The sequence below is a fragment of the Crocuta crocuta genome, unplaced genomic scaffold, assembly GCF_008692635.1.
Source record: "Crocuta crocuta isolate KB4526 unplaced genomic scaffold, BGI_CrCroc_1.0 scaffold479, whole genome shotgun sequence".
NCBI lineage: Eukaryota > Metazoa > Chordata > Mammalia > Carnivora > Hyaenidae > Crocuta > Crocuta crocuta.
The window spans coordinates 3824423-3842219 of NW_027531875.1; the positions used below are offsets into that span (position 1 = coordinate 3824423).

At 30.1% G+C, this 17797-nt stretch overlaps 1 protein-coding gene across 3 annotated transcripts in view; it reads right to left on the reverse strand.

Moving 5' to 3' along the window:
• Window positions 1-17797, reverse strand: part of CSMD3 (CUB and Sushi multiple domains 3) — a 1194711-nt gene that overhangs the window by 685908 nt on the left and 491006 nt on the right. For 2 of the 3 annotated variants that reach the window (XM_077772929.1, XM_077772928.1), the window contains one exon: window positions 5599-5676. The exons of the other annotated variant lie outside the window; for it this stretch is intronic. In XM_077772929.1, coding sequence (XP_077629055.1) covers window positions 5599-5676 — 78 coding nt within the window. The remainder of the gene's footprint in view (window positions 1-5598; window positions 5677-17797) is intronic. 3 annotated transcript variants of the gene reach the window in all.

Consider the following 17797-nt stretch of genomic DNA (forward strand, 5'->3'; position numbering starts at 1 on the left):
GGGTTTATCTACTTTATTACATTACAATGTATAACACAGATTACAAATAAATATAGAAATGATATGAATACATTATTAGAAAATAAAATTTTTAATTGATTTTTTGCCATTTCATCATTATTATCTCAAAATACAAGCCTGTGTTACTATAAATTTAAACAGCAGTTAATACTTAACATGGTGCTGTGTCAGCAGTTATTCTACATCCTTTATCAACTCATTTAATTTTCACAACAATCTAAAGGGTAGCTACTATTATTACACACTTCCTACAGGTGAGGAAACTATGTCAGGGAGAGGTTAAAAGTGTTTACAAAGTCATATCTGTTAGTTAGTGTCTTAATCTAGTTTTAAACCTTGGCAGAGTCATTAAAAAAATTCTGCTTTTATACCTGAAGCCCTCCATCCTGTCCAGAAAACTCAGCAAGGCAAAATGGCATCACTAATTAAATTCAATCCTCTTTATCAAATGTTTTATCTTAAAATGCAGAGCATATCTATAATTTTTATCATTTTTATTTAATTAATTCATGTCCCTCTGATTTTATTTTATTTATTATTTTTTTGTCAATTTGGAAGAGTCTTTTAAACCACTGATTTTGATTATCTGCAATAGGGGAAAGACTTCAATTTAAAATGTGAAGATAATGGAAGAGCTTCTGCATGATCCATGTATTTAATACTCTAAAACATTTAAAATAAAAAATAAAGAAGTGTATATTTCTCTGAAATATAGATATTTCATAATTGTCTATAACTAGTTATAGCGAGACATTCAAATGTAGTAGTATTTATTCAATAGTTGCTTTTACTACATAGTGTCATTTAAGCAATTGGACATATCTATCATGCATACGTCTTTAAATCTGAATAGTAACTCATAGAATGGTAAGAACATGGGTGCTCTTTAAAAGTTTAATTATGGGGCACCTGGGTGGCTCAATGGGTTGAGTGTCCATCTCTTGATTTCAGCTCAGGTCATAATATCAGGGCTTTTTGGGTTCGAGCCCCACATCAGCCTCTTAGAATTTAGCCTGTTTAGGATTCTCTCCGCTTTCTCTGTGCCCCTTTCCTGCTGGCAGTCTCTTCTCTCACTCTCCCTCAAATATAAATAAATTAACATTTAAAAATAGTTTAATTACATGAACAGGGTGCTGCCTCTTTAAAACAGTATCACTATGGAGAATACTCTTTTTTTTCTCTCTTCTTTAAGGAGCTTCATTATACCTATTATATTATTATTATTAATACATCATGAGTTCTTTGTCACACACAAAAGTGGATAAAAGAAGGGAGGGCAAGTTTTACAGGATTAAAAAAGAACAAATGAATTGTAATTTCTTATAATACTGAAGTTATGGGTTACCAGGTGTATAGGGGTTTATAAATAGGCTACAGTAGTCTTAATTAATTTACTATATTATTACATGTTTGAACTTGAAAACATAAACTTAGCCAACATAAAATATAATAACCATGTGTCAGGAAATATTCTACATCTTTTACATGTATCGACTCATTTATTCTTCCCTACAATCTCAAGGGTAATTTATTATAAGCAATTTATTTCTGAGGCTTCTGATTTTATATCACACAGAATTTACTCCAAAAATAAAAACAAATAGATCCTAGTAGAAGTTACCTCAATGTTACCTCACTCAGCTGGTTACATTCATTGCCACTTTTCTTGGACTACTTTATACTAGATTTTAAAATTTTATTCTACCTTATAAAATAGTGTTTTAGATCTTGTTCTGAATTTAAACGTAATGGACATTGACACAATGTTAGTTTATACTACTATACGTCCTACAAAGAGTTAACTCTTAAGTCATTTAGCTTCACAATAAAATGTTGGATTCTTGCCAGCTGAGACTGTATTTTGTTCACTCTTTTACCTTCTTAGTATAGCATGCTGTTGCCTTGGAAAAATAGCTCAAATAGAATTGTAGAATGAATAAATAACATGAAATGATAAAAGTATGGATTTGAAGATAAAATAATTATACATTATGGGAAGCTCATTGTCTCTTCATAATTCCATCTTAATACTTTAGAAGACCTAGTAGAAAAGTTAACAAGATTACTAGCTCACTAAATTCAACATTTTTAAATATAAAAATAAAAACATGTCTTTATCTTTTTTTTTTAATGTTTTATTTATTTCTAGGGGAGAGAGAGAGAGAGAGAGAGAGACAGCGTGAGCAGGGGAGGGTCAGAGAGAGAGGGAGTCACAGACTGAAACAGGCTCCAGGCTCCGAGCTGGCAGTCAGCACAGAGCCCGACGCGGGGCTCGAACCCACGGACAGCGAGATCATGACCTAAGCGAAAGTCGGACGCTTAACTGACTAAGCCACCCAGGCGCCCCTGTCTTTATCTTTAAAATTAAAAAAACCCATCAATTTGTTTTCCCTTTGTTGACAAACCTACACTTTTGGGTGAAAAAAACGAAACAACAGGGGTGGATAGAGGCTTTTGGAGTTTGGATATTAACATTGGAAAAACAATCTAAGTTAGCATTTAAACAACCAAATGCTCCCGGTGAACACTGCTGCAGTTTTCTTAATCTTTTATTAATTTGTTTCTTAGTTAAACTTTAAAGGTGCTACTTTGGGAAGTCATGCTTTGGCAATGTGTATAGATCAGTTCTTGCTTCTGCTCACTTTAGATAGTTCCAGTAACAGAGCAGACTTTTTTTTTTTGAAACAGAAGCATTTTTGTTTTTTCTTTTCATTTGAAAGGTTTATATGAGACAAAAATTGTCTCCTTTACAAATTATTTGGCCCTGTGTTGAATAAATGATATCAGAGAGATGAAGACCCAAATGCTTGCTTGTGAATCAATAAATAATGATAAAAATTGAAACAATAGAATCCTTTTCTATAAAGAACCATAGAGAAGGTATTTTTGATATTAGTTATGAATTGTTTGAAAATAATGTAGTGAAATGAAATTTCATATAATGCTGCTATATTATTTTGTAACCATAAGAAATTGGCAACACATAATTTGTTTCTAATTGTGATTATATTTAAAAATGTAAAAAGCACAAGAATATTTTTTAGCTTTTACATAAAATGTAATAGACAAATGCAAATTATGGTTTATAATTATGAAATAATTTAACATTTTTTGATTCACAATTAACTTTGTTTTGCCTCATTAACTTTTCTTCACACAATTTTAAAACCAATATTCTTTAAATAAAATATTGTTAAAAGAATCAAATTTTTTCCCTGGGGTACCTTGGTGGCTCAGTTGGTTGGGCATCTGACTCTTGATTTCGATTCTGGTCATGATCTCATGGTCTGTGGACTTGAGCCCCATGTCAATCTCCACACTGACAGCACAGAGCCTGCTTGGAATTCTCTTACCTTCTTTCTGTCTTCCCCTACCCCATTCTCTCTCCCTCTCTCTCTCTCTCTCACACACACACACACACATACACACACACATAAATAAACTTTATATATATATGTATATATATAAACTTCTTTATTAATTTGGTATATATATATAATTTTGGTGTATATATACATAAATTTGATATATATGTATATATATAAAGAATTATTCTTTTATTCTTTTTCCCTACCAGATAACACTGTCATCTGATTAACACTGTCAGCACTAAATTCATTCCTTGTCCACCCCAAAGTCCCTGTACAAGAACAATGAAAATAATAAATATGTCCTCTAAGGCAATATACCAAATATAGAGAATTACATACATTCTAATGCATTGATAAATTTTAAATCTTAGCTATTTTGGTATAAATAGCCTGAATTTACCAGGACATCTGAAAACTGGAAGCATGCAGCACATAACATTTGTATAGCCAAAATGAGGAAAGGGTGAATCAGCAGAAATATAATTCTACTTAGAATACCAAAACAAATATACTGGCCAGAACAGTAGAAAGAAAGGTAGTAAACCTAATATTTAAGTCTGCAAAGATTTAACTTTTATTTCATATTGACATAATGAAATGTGGTATGTCAAAATATTCATCTAACAACTTTTTTCTGTTTATATTTCCTATAGTGGGGAAAAATGTCTTTTCAAAATGTTTTAATAATTAAGATAAAAATTACAATAACACTATTTATTTTCCCTAAAGATGGGTAGATATATTTAACCCCCAAGATATAATAAGAAATTATAAATATAAAGCTAAATACTTTGAAATGAATTGTTTAGTGCTTTGTAAAAGGTAACCTAATTTGATCAATGATTTTCTACTGATATCTGCTATTTTTGGCTTACTATTCTCAAAATAAAATGTAAAGTCACATTTTAAAATTATTATACTTTAAAATGATCGCATACCAACTCTGAGTTTTTTTGATAATTGATCTAATTCTGTCATTTATTATTATATATGCAAGTCAATAAACATGAAGATAAATCCTTTTCTGATACAACCATAATGAACAATCATTTTTAAAGAAATAATATAATCTCATTTCATGAGATAATTTGGAATTGAATAAAATAATAATGCTAAAACATATTCCCATTAAAATATAACATATGCTATTTATAATAACCTTATTTACTATCAATGTATCATTATAGAAGTCAGATGTTGTGTCATGAATGGTTTCTTTCAAAATTTATTTTATATATATTACATATATAATATATGAACAATAAGGTAGAAAATAATTTAAACTGCTATTGATTTATAATGTAAATCCTAAAATAATATTTTATTTTTGCTTACAGTATTATATATGAATGCTCTAATTCAATGATTCTTACTTTGAAATCCAAGGATAAACTTCAGATGATCTGTAAATCCATGAATATTTTTAAAGTTTATTTTTATTTATTTTGAGACAGTGATAGACAGGAAGTTGGGGAGGGGCAGAGAGAGAGGAAGAAAGAATCCCAAGTAGGCTCTGTGCTCTCAACAGTGAGCCTGATGGGCTTGAACTCATGAACCATGAGATCATGATCTGAGCTGAGGTCAAAACGCCAATGCTTAACTGACTGAGCCACCCTGGCACTCCTAAATCCCTAAATGTTAAGTAAGATTGTATATAGGGCAACATATAAATAAATGAATTTCAGGCCATCTTTTGATTTTCAAGAGAAAGCAAAAGTTAATTCTATAGTCAAATAATTAATTTACAAAAATCTTGACTTAAAGTGTGTGGATAAGTTAACTCAAATTGAGATTATATTTTTTCTTAGATGAAAAATTGCTATTAAAAGAAAAATTTCCCCTAGAAAAATAATTATTTCAAACAAAAATCCCTATAAGAAATCACCAATTTAAAAAATGTCACTAAATTTTTGTTGTTGTTATCTCACATCCTAGAAATATAAAACTGGAATGCTATCAACATACTAGCTCAAATTTTTTTTTACATCGGAAACAGTCTCAGCTTGGCAGCTTCACACATTAATCCAGTAACCCGATACACATTTAATACAAGAAAATATTGAATAATAATCATGCATGTTATATAGATATTAATGCAGTTAATTTGGTAAATACACAAACATTTTTAAAAACACACACAAACAACACAGACACCACAAACTTCACTCTTGCACTAGAGAAAGTAACAAAAAAGGAGTACACTCACAGATAGAAAACTTGTTGCTGTTGTCTTTCCCTGGAAACAATTTAAATCCTCTAGATTTAAAATCTATGGCCTTTTTCACTAGTTAAGAAAACAAACAAAAACATGTATCAGGATATACAATTTTAAAATAAAATTCAAGTTAACAACTTTTGTTAGCATTGAATTATCCAAGTCAAAGAAACTGCTTTCTTAAGCCTTATGTAGTGTACCCAGAAGAAAATTAAAAAAAGAAAATACAGCAATATAATCACTGAGTAGTAAAATACCAAGCAGTACAGAAGGATTTTAAGTGTCCTATAGGGAGAATCCTGGATATATGGGTAGGTAGGTTTTTAAATACTATGCAAGATTTTATAGGAGAGCAAAATATTAATAGTTTATCATAACTTGAATCCATCAAATTTTATGGAAAAATTAAACTAGGAAAATAAAAATACTGAGAGATTATAAAAGTTTGAAAGATTTAATGAACTTGTTCTTAAACTAATATATTTTTTAGATAATTTAGCTTATGTGGAATATAAGCTAAGGGCACATTTAAGAAAATGGTGTAACTGAAAAACATAAAATATATTTTAGTATTTCCACCAATAACTATTACCTTTCATAATCATTGCCTTGACATTGAGACTAATGTCTGTCCACAATCGATAAGATTTATAAAAGTGAATTACAACTATTTGGAGTTCATCTAAAATAATGTTATTATTTTTGATATTATGATATGAAAATCAATATCATAAGAGGCTGGCATATTTCCTTGTACGTTGTACTAAAATAGACATGACTGGAATTCCTTAAAGATAAATATAAATTAAATGAAGTAATTGAAATATTTTAAAGCATTATTCAAGTATTTTGGATGAAGGAAAAGAAGTATTAGTCTTTTAAGAATAAATTCCTGATTAACTACAGTTTCTATGTACTTTTTAAAAGTAATAAACAATGACATCAAGTGAAATAAAGGAAACCTATTTAATTGGAACCTCACTCCTGAAGAAAAAGTTATGCAACCTGATCTAATACTTAAATATCAATTCTTTTCTTTAAAAAAAACAGCATGAATAAGAATGCAGTATATACATTTAACTTCTTCAATTATAATTTAGAAATTTTTACATATTGCTTTTTATGAGATTTATAGCCTTGGGATTACATTAGGCAACTAGGTTTTTTTCATGCCATGAATTGGAAAGAGGCAACACTGACTTTTGTCAGATGGCTTAAAATGATCATTTTTAAATTGATCATTTAATTCACAAATTCTTATCTGCTATTTTACCCACCTAATTGAAATCATGAGTATTTTATTGGTCTTGAAACATTTTAAGGTGATTTATTTCCTCAAAATTAGGAAAGTAGAGACAGGGTCTGATGATTTACTGGAACATAGAGTTATGAACTGTACCTACTGTTATAAAAAATAAGGAAATGAACATTAAAGCGAGATTTAAGAGACCTGATTCTTAGCGAATTGTTAGTTCTGTAATTTTGGACAAGAATCTGTCTTTTTACCTCAGTCTTTTAAAATAAGAAACTAGGACTAGATGACAGCTCAGTTGTTTGACAGTTCTGAGATTCTTTATCAGCAAACAAAGAGACCACCTCTCTCTCTTTCAAGTTGTGCTTCCTTTTGTAATTCTTTTCCACACTTCCATCCCCATGGTGAGCCAGAGGTTAATTCTAGCGGAGTATTAAACTACTCTGTATTGAGCTCTGCCACTTGTGAATTTTCCTGCTTTCTTAAAATTCTTCTTAATAAAATTGGCATTTTATGTTTTGAGGTGTATTTCTGGATAATCCCAATCCAAACACGAATTGTAAGTAGGAATTCTCTCTCTACCTTCCTCTGCACTATAACATTTGATTCCAACGACTGCAGGTGAGTCTGTTGATTTCAAGGTAGTTTTCACACAAAATCTGGAATTCTTTTAAAAATAAAGATAAATGAATGAAAAAATTGAAAACCCAAAGTCCAAATTAAAGACAATAAGTACATACACTTCTATAATGTGTAACTGGGAATGAAGAATGTTGAAACTACATGGTGTGTGTTTGTGTGTGTGTGTGTGTGTGTGTGTGTGTAGGTTTATGAGCGATCCTTAAGGTGATTATTTGGTTGAGTGAAGTCAGGAAAAATGTATATCTAAGAAAGCACCACCTCAGGCAAGGAGTTTTACTTTCCTGGTTCTAAAGGGATCTAACTTTATTATTACTATTATTATTTTTAAAACCCATTTACCATTTTAAATTGAAGAACACAATCTCTCTTTTTTAACCATATTACAATGTAATTTAGATGCAGAAGATGGCAGGTCAGGAGACTATCCATTTGAGAAGAAAAAAAAGGAACGAATGGAAAATAACAGAAAATTTATATTCACCAAAAAATTTAAACTATGTTAAACAGTAAATACATACTTTAGATCTTTTCATGATTTCAAGAAGAAGAATATATAATGTATATCTCTTTATATATAAATTGAAAGGACAAATATTACAACTACCAACTGCAAAACCCTGCTCTAAATTATATATCAATGAAATGTTAAATCTCAACTATATGACAAAAATATACATTTTATTGTATATTAACAGATATATGTATGAAATAACAACATGCCTTTAAGCAATGAGTCCTTCTAAGTTAAATATAACTTATGAAATTAATCTGATTTTTAATAGGTGTATTTTAGTAAGAGGCACTTAAAATTTATTTTATCATAGAGATAAAATACATTGTAGCCTTTTATACAGATTAAGAAAATGTTAAATGATGGTATGTTATTGGTGGCAATTTCTTTCACTATACTCTGAGCTTCTCAAAGGCTTAAACAGTATTTTACTCACGTGGAACTTCTATGAGTTTATGACTGAATGAATACATGCAGTATTGTAAGTCCTGAGTCATTTAAATAAAAAATTTCATTGTATTTCTTTTATTAATTGTAAATGAAGAGGGAGAAAGTGATGAAAGAATGAATGTTGAAAGAATTATTTTCATGTATATAACTATTTTTAAATGCATAACTGTGTATATTCTAATCATTTTATAGAAAAGGTCATTAAATGCAAGACATATAGACATGTGCATAAATATCTATTTCCTTTGTTTTCCTCTGCCTTCACATGATAAACAATTTTTGTTCGTTCTTATTTATTTTTATTTATTGCTTTTTTGGTTTGACTTAAGCTTTCTTTTAGCATAAAGGGAATATCTACAATATGAACAAAGTCTGTCAGAAAGGAATATAGTACGGCAACAATCAAATTCACTTTTTTTTTTAAGTTGTAAGCCCCAAACACACAAAAAAATCATTTTGTGTCTGTAAATCTTTATATATAAACCACTGTAGGGGATTAAAACCACAGTATTTTTCAGATCTACTATTGTTTTATTATCTTCAAAATCAATTTGAATTCTAAAATGCATTTTAAAACTTAACTAAAAATTGGTGATTGATGTTTCTTAAAACTCATGTAACTTCCATGTTAATCAGTTGAAGTTACTTATTTGAAATTATTTAATTTGGATTTAAATGCCTATTATTAACATTAACCAGTAACACATATATGAATAAGGAATTCGATTCTGTTCAAACATAACGTGTACGTGTGTGTGGGGAGGAACAGGCAGCCTATGACTTTATTTTTATGTTAGAGAATCTTTATTAGTGTAACCCGAGAACATGTGGCATTACCAGAAGAAAATCAGTTGGAAGGTGGTAGATTTCATGTTGGTGCCTGTGTTTAATGTTAGAAAATTTATATCACACAGATGTGACAGAGGGAATTCAACCATTAGTTGGAGGTTTGGAAAAGAAGATCTTTAACTGTTCTTCTATCACTGAGTTTCTAAAGCTTATGATCATAAAATATCTCCTGGCTTCAAGTTCCTTATCTGAAAATTAATAGACTCCTCACTATAATCTTCAAAGTCATATACCGGTAATTTTATGGCCATATTTTAATCTATTTCATTGCTAATTACAAACAGTATATAATTTTGCAGAATTTTTTTTTTATCTTTGAAAAACAATAAAACAGACACATTTAGTATTAGGAAGAACATTTTTTCATTGGAAAAATCTATTCCATATTTCTATGGGATTCTAGTAAAATAACAATTGTATTATTTATTACAAGTGTTATCTTCATTTTCTACCAAGGTTATATTCTAACACAATAATAAAAATAAAACAATGCAATATTGTTTATTATCATAAACTTCTAAGATTGTTGCATTTATTTTGATAATAGTTTATACTGCAAGTTTCAGTAGCTGTATTATAGATTGATGATTATGCCAGACTACAATTCTTCCAAAAAGTAAATCTTTCTTTTGAGAAAGTCATTTTTATCTTATTGATTCGATGGAGGCTGGGGGAGAGGGGGTTACTTTTGCCTCATCTTAACTTTTCAAATGTACAATAATGTCTTTCTCTTCTGTTCTGTGTTTGATATGATTACTATCCATGGATGTATCATTTTATTTTTTATTTTGAATTAATTACAATCCTATCTTTACACTTAATAAATAAACTACACTAATAAAATCCCTTTGGGTTTTATTTTGGTTATTAATGGGCACCTGAGTGTCTCAGTCCATTAAGCATCTGACTTCGGCTTAGGTCATGATATCATGGTTCATGGATTCGAGCCCCGCAGTGGACTCTGTGGTGACAGCTCAGATTCTTAGTTTCACTCTCTCTCTGCTGCTCCCTCTCTCTCTCTCTCAGAAATAAATGAAAACATTAAGAAAACCGAAATATAGTATGGAATGTTTGATTTAGAGAATATAGCACATATCACTATTAATAGTAGATTCATTTCCATGATTTTTTAGTAAAAATCATCATCAGCTAAACCAATCATCAGCTAGGAATTTTATTACAGATCAATAGAATGTTAAAGAATGATGTGTTATTTGTGGCATTTCTCCCATGAGGCTAGGCTTTGGGAGACCCCCAAATATATTTTGTTTGGGAGAACAAAATGTATTTTGTTCTAGTCACAAAATACATGGGACAAGTTGCTGAACTTCTCTATTCATTTTTAAGAGATTCATTCATTTATCTAGGTGTTAGAATTTGGACCAAAGTGAGAAAGAAAGACTGATGTAATTGGAATTCTCAATTCTATCCCCAAATTTAAAATATATTTAGAGATTATAAAAATATTAAACTGTGTTAAGAGGATACATTCTGTTTGTTTAAAAGTAAATGGTGGCTCCGTGTAACCAGCCTAAACAACATTGAAATCTAACACCTTTTTCTAAATCCTGTAGTGTCAGAACTTATTTACCATGAAGCTGCTAATTGGTCATTCCTTCCATATCATCCTTGGAAGAAGAAAGATTGACACTATCCTGACACCAGGTAGTATTCTTGCAGTGTTTCCTTTACCATCTTGTATATAAGATTTATTACTGGATACAAATTTCTGCAAAAATATTTTTGCATGATAAAGACTTCTGTAGTAACTAGAGGTATTTTGCAATTAGTTCTTGTTTCTGGATTATATGCCATAAGGGTATAATAAAAAATTCAGAAATATATTAGTAAGTCACTTATGAATCTTTGTAAAAACCATTTTACTTCACAATATGTTTAAAGAAGAGAAATAACACTGGCCACCATTTGATGAAAAAGGCAGTGATGCAACTAAATATTTTCAAAAGCACTTAAAAACTCATTAGTAGAGACTTACATACTAGGCATATGCAAGATTCAAAATATTCTCAAATTTAAACTGATGGATCTAAATCAATTAAATTTAGTAAGAAATTATGTACATTTGATTCTGCAATTTGAAATCTACTGTTATCCCTTTTAAAATTACTAGGAATAAGTAATATGGTTCAAATACTATAATTTTTCTAAAGCCCTAAACTTTATTTTTGCTACCAGGCTAGTTTATGGCCAGCACTTAACCTTGCATATAAAGTGTGTAAATATAAACATGTGTGTTGCCTAATTTTTAGTTCAAAGAAAATTTACATTTATATATTGTACCACTATGCTTAAATTCTATAACAAATTTCAAATATTGAAACATAGCAAGAGTTTAACAAATGTTAGTTATTTTTATTATTATTTCCAGTTAGAATTTTAAGAACTAATCAGTTTCAGAGGCTAACACAATTGGGGCTGTAATATTCAAAAAAATTAAAGTATTCTGTCTTATGTCTTTTTCACTGTATAGACATAAATTAAATCATTTTCTTTCCCTGGATTTTTAACTTAAAATGTTTTATATAAGGAGATATATATATAAAATATACAAATATATAAAATATATAATATATAATTATATAGATANATCCTTTAATTCAAATAGTAAATTTAATAAAAATATATAGAAACATCCTTAGACATATGATACTAGTTTTTATAAACACAGGTATTCTTATTCAGCATATTTAAGACATCGTTATAACAAGTCTATTTCATTTTCATTTTACAAAAATAAAAAGATTCTTAAGCTGTAAAGTCTAAACATTTTAATGAGATCAATCTAGACCATAGATCTTTGAAATCTTACTTTCAATCATTTCAGATTGAGAAAAACGTGTAATTTTTTTTTACCTTGGAAAACTAAACAGAGTGACCAGAGTGGAAAAGGGACATCGTACTTTATAAAATCAATTTGTTAATTTTCACAGGTCATCTGACTTGAATTAGTTTTGTTGCTTTTTATTTGAGTCAATGGATGGACTAAATAATTGGTTGAAAAAAGTCCAACAACTAATTATGGATAAGGACTCTAAAATTTGATATGGGCTTTCTTCCCTCCCAGAAATGGAACAAATTCAGGAATCCAAAACACTGATGTAGATACCAGCAGATCCACCTGCACTGCTTGGTGTAATAGGTCTTACAATTAGGGTGTGCTGTAAAACATCAGCCTTATAAGAGAAACGTGGATTTTAAAAAATATTCTCTTTAGGGATTCTTATAACTGGTGTAATAAAATTTATCATGTGGAAGGCTTACCAATGGTACGGTTCACAGACATTTTTAACACTTTTAAAACTGTCTCAGCCTTTGTTTTCATCCTTTTTCTGATAGCTTCAAATGAACTTTTTATTACCTTTAGTCCTGTAATTAAATCTTAAGACCCACTCCATTAATTTTCCTCCGCCCCCTTTTTTTGATATATTCTTTTGAATATAAATGATTTTCTATTTGTTTTGTTTATAATTTCTGTTTTCTTTTCATAAGGTAATTTTATTAAGGATAATTTAACTAAAAGTATTAACAAGAAAAAATTTTGTTTTTAGTAGAAGTTTAGGATAGCCCTGGTTTTCAAATGGATGCCTTAGGGAATACAAAGATTAGGCAAAACTACTCAAATAATCTCAACAAAAACATGTATGTGTGTGTGTGTGTGTGTGTGTGTGTGTATACATATATATATGCAGGTTTATAAAAAACACTTTTTCTTATGCAAAATAATCTTATGTCCCATGTTTGTTTTACACTTAACATCACAGTTCATTTATATATACCATAATGCCTTCTAATATGAAACTAATTGGGAAAGAAACAACTGAATAATAATGAATATCTTCAGACTGAGGCAGTGGTATATATTCTTCAATTTCATATTTCACTAGTACAGTGAAGAATTTAAAATTAAAAAATCCAGGAAAGTATTGTTACCTATTAAGGTCTTTATGTCCCTGATTTTAGATTATTATATTTTATCTAAATTCTTCACTGGGGGCCTTGGTATCATTACCTGGAATCTGTCTACAACAAGCAAAGATAGGATGTAATAGTTGCATTTGATGCAGAGTTATTCTGCTAAAGAAATAATGTTAAGGATAGCAAAGAGCTGGTCATCACCATCTATGTTCTATATTGTCTACATGCCCTCCAAGACCTATCCTCCTCCTTGTTCTTTGTGCAGAAGATTGATCTGAATAGGCTACATCGTGCCACATCAGTTGTGGCATCCTCTAGCAGTGCTGGCATTAACTAGAGGCTTATCACAAAAGCAAATTACCCAGCCCTACCCTAGACCTATTGAATTAGAATTTGTGGTTTATTAAGACTCCCAGGTGATTCTTACACACATTTAACTTTGTGAAGCACTAGATTCTACCAACAGACTGTTTTACTTTCTGGAGAATTCCAGCAGAGTGGAGGGACAGAGAAAAGTTAGATCCAGTTTATTCTTCAGGGTCTCTCACCATTACTTTGACAGGAGTGGACTAGGATCCTTAACTGAAGGTCACTAGTTTTTTGTTGTTGTTTATGCTGTTTTAATACCAATGTGATATACATATCTCTGTCCAACGTCCCTCTATATTCATCTCAGTGGGTCAGAAATGGGAAGTCTATCCATGACTACTCTGCATTGTAGCATTATCTCTTGTGGTTTCTTCACATCTACTCATTTAGAAATAATCCCTTTGTACTTAAACCTTCCTTGAATATCTCATGTCCATTGCTTCTCAGTGGACTCTGTTGGATATACCACTGGGACATGGAAATCATTAGAGATTTGTAGTAACCATCTCTTAATGTGTTTTTAATCACTCTTAACTTCAAATGGTAACATTTAAGTAAAACTGAGTGGCTGTTGCTCACAACTCTACCATTAGTAGCTTACTTAATTTCTAGGGAATGTTTTGAAGATCTAGATCACACATCTACACTTTTCTAGCAATTATATGCCCAAGAAGCACAGAGAATTCATAAGGATAAGGTAGATAAAAAGATAAGTGAGTTGGCTATCCTGAAGTTAAATAGTATTTGAATTAAGGATATATTAGCAAATAAATAAGTAAATAAATAAATAAATATGGTTAAATAGAAACCCAGGATAAATTGAATGCTATATATCACTTTGGTATAATTTATATATGAGATAAGTATGAATAGTGTTAAAGAGCTGTATGTATGAGTTTTTTCCATAATTCTCTGTCAGTATTGCATTAAACCATATATATTTATTTCTAAGGAAATAACTAAGAAATATAAAACTCTTTGTTAATTATTTACTTAATTTGTTCACATATTTTTACCTCAGAATAGACCATATTTTCTTTCTATACAACTCCAGAAGTGGGCAGTATAATTTATTGCTTATGTACCTAAAGCACAAGCACTCTATGTCTACTGTGTTTTAAACTCCAAAATATGCATTCAAAATGGGATTCTTTTCCTCCTATCCACAGGTGTAAAAAATGGAGAAGCACTAAGTATATTGCCCAAGGTTACATATGTTAGTTCAATATGTTCATTCACTTGAGTCTGATACTTTCATCCTAGCATCTACACCACCACTGACTATGAATAACACCATTCCATATATTTAATCAGAACTCTCAAGTGTATATCCCAGAAAACTACAATAGATGGGGACAGTGTATCCTATCCTCATTTATTTTTAATGCAAAGCTTATAAAATTTAAGTGGTCAAGAATATCTTACTTTAAGCATGTTTTACTTTAATATAGAATAAAACTGGCTTCATTTACTTCATATTGAATAAAGATATGGATTATTTACTGATAGTGACAAGTATAATCCCATGGCTTGAAGACTCTTAATACTTTATTTTTAAAATGTGAACAGATGAATAAAAAAGGTGTAGCTAAAGCCAACTGCTATATGAAATTCAAATAATTATGTAGGGTTTTTTTTAGTAAAAATCATCTTTGGCTGCATTCTAATGGAAAGTTCAGGAGAGCTTATAAACTTTTTTCTTTTCTTAATGTAAACCTTATGAATGAAAAATGTCTAACCTGAGATCTAGATAAAAATCAATCTAGAAATCTGTCACTTTAAAACCATTTGGATTGAGAAACAAATGTCATTTGAAGAATATTTTAAACAAAGAAAAATCAAGCATCAACACTGAAAAGCAATAGTCCATGATTTAGAATACAAATGATATAATTGTGAAGAGAAAAATATTCTATGCGATGCACCCCAAATCTAATACCATGCTGTTCTGCCATATATGAAGGTTCTGCTCTTCCTAAAATTGTAAAACTTAATTGTGTGATTCACTCTGTGCACAGCAGGGCAGCCATATGCTCTAGAAAACTACATGCAAGGGAAGCAGCTTGTTGCAAAAGTGGGTGAAAATGCCCTGAAATAATTCTGAACAAGATAAAAATGTCTCTAACACAGGACCATTTCTTTATACTCCAAAAGACAGAGGAGTTCACTTTGGCACCAACTTTGAGCACAAATAGAAGGTCTAGCCCCTTCAAAATATTGTAATGAGGAAAAGATTTAAAAGTTACAAACGTCTCAGGGTGCCTGGGTGGCTCAGTTGGTTGAGTATCTGACTTCGGCTCAGGTCATGATCTCATAGTTGATGGGTTCAAGCCCCATGTTGGGCTGTGTGCTGCCATCTTAGAGCCTGGAGCCTGCTTCAGATACTATGTCTCCCTGTCTCTCTGCCCCTACCCCACTCGTGCTCTGTCTCTCTCTCTTTCTCAAGGATATATAAACATTAAAAAAAGAAAGTCACAAACATCATGTTTACTGTGACCATCATTCACAGGTAAAATAATGAGCTCTGGTAACCATTTGGGGAAATCAGTGACACATAAAACCATTTTCATCTCCAGTCTTTAAAGTTAAGCTTTCCTTTTTATTCAGTGTAGGCCATATCATCTACCTTTGTTTGTCCATTCTATAAAAATGAGAAATAGTATGTTATAAATAATAAGCTACCGGGATACATGATTAATGATTACTGGGGAGCATAACAATGGGGCTGAAAAATCTGAAAAAGATTGCATTTATGAAGACCATTGTTTTGAGGTGATATTTATAATTAACATGAAAAGATAAATGCTTCCTAAGATATGCTCAATGGAAAAGAAAAATATGGGATCATCAGAAGTTCTTACAATCTCTACAAAGGAATAACTCAAAATCATGGCTTGAGGAGTAGCATTGGATAAAAATGTTAAAATGGTTTCTTGCAAATTTGTCATTTGTGGAAAAAATAAGTTTTCACTGCTTAATATTGTCATAAAGTTCTTCAGGCATTCAGGGTATTTTTATCTAACACATTTTTAAAATACATAAACCTGCTATCAAGAAAATTCTAACATTTTAGTTTTTCTCTTCTTTCTAAGAGCAAGTTACTCTGTTTTTTCCTCTTCTTTTGCTCTAAGAGCAACTAACTCAACAAAATATAAAATAATTAGAAGTATAAAAATATATTTACTGGTATGAATGACATAGTTTTGACAATTTTACAAATGTGATGAAATGTGGTAATGGAATAGAAAGTGAGGATGATATTAAATAAATAATTATGTATTTAAATCATAGATTGATACATTTCTATACATGGATTTTTACATTGCTACAAACATCAATACTGAACACAATTTTCCACAAAATAATATAATTAGGAAAAGTCAAGAGAACAATGAAAAAAATGACAAGATATTGATAAAGCATGCAATTGTCAATATTTATAGGTAACATACTAACTTAAATGTTAATAATTCCCCATATGTTAAATATGTACCTACTTGACCAATATCAAAGTTCTTCCAATAAAAAATAAATAATTAATATAATAAATAAAAGTGTCTTACAAGTATCATATGTAACCAGATAGTTTTTAAAAAGTTATAAATTCTCTGTTCTGTTATTATTTATGTTAAACATGCATGGAAATAAATACATTGCTCAGTTTCATGAATGACCTGGAATTCAAACAGAAAAATGCAATGTTGCCACTTATATAAAAATAGAAGATAATGCTTAATTATTCAATATTTGCTGATGAAAATTATTGATTTGATAATCAAATTTTATATCCTTCTTTTCAACGTTTGGCTTCCATGTGTCAATTAGCCTTTCAGAGACTGAAAAATGGTAAGGAAAGGGAAACTAAACTTTATGGTTTTTCTTCTGTTATTTAATAACACATTTTAAGAAATATTGTCAAGGTATAAAATTTAGGCTAAAAATTAAAAGTAATAAATGAGTTAAAATTTGACATGGACATGATTTCATCATGTATCCATACATTCATTGATCTTTCCAGTGAAATCGTAATATGTTAAACTCAGTCATTCTAAGAGTTGACAGAATTAATTATTGTCATTAAGTGGATCCAGAAAACCAATCTGCCCTAATATTCTCTTCACTTATGAATTTCCCACAATTCAAGTCATTCTTATAGCCTTAAAATTTGGCTTTAACTATAT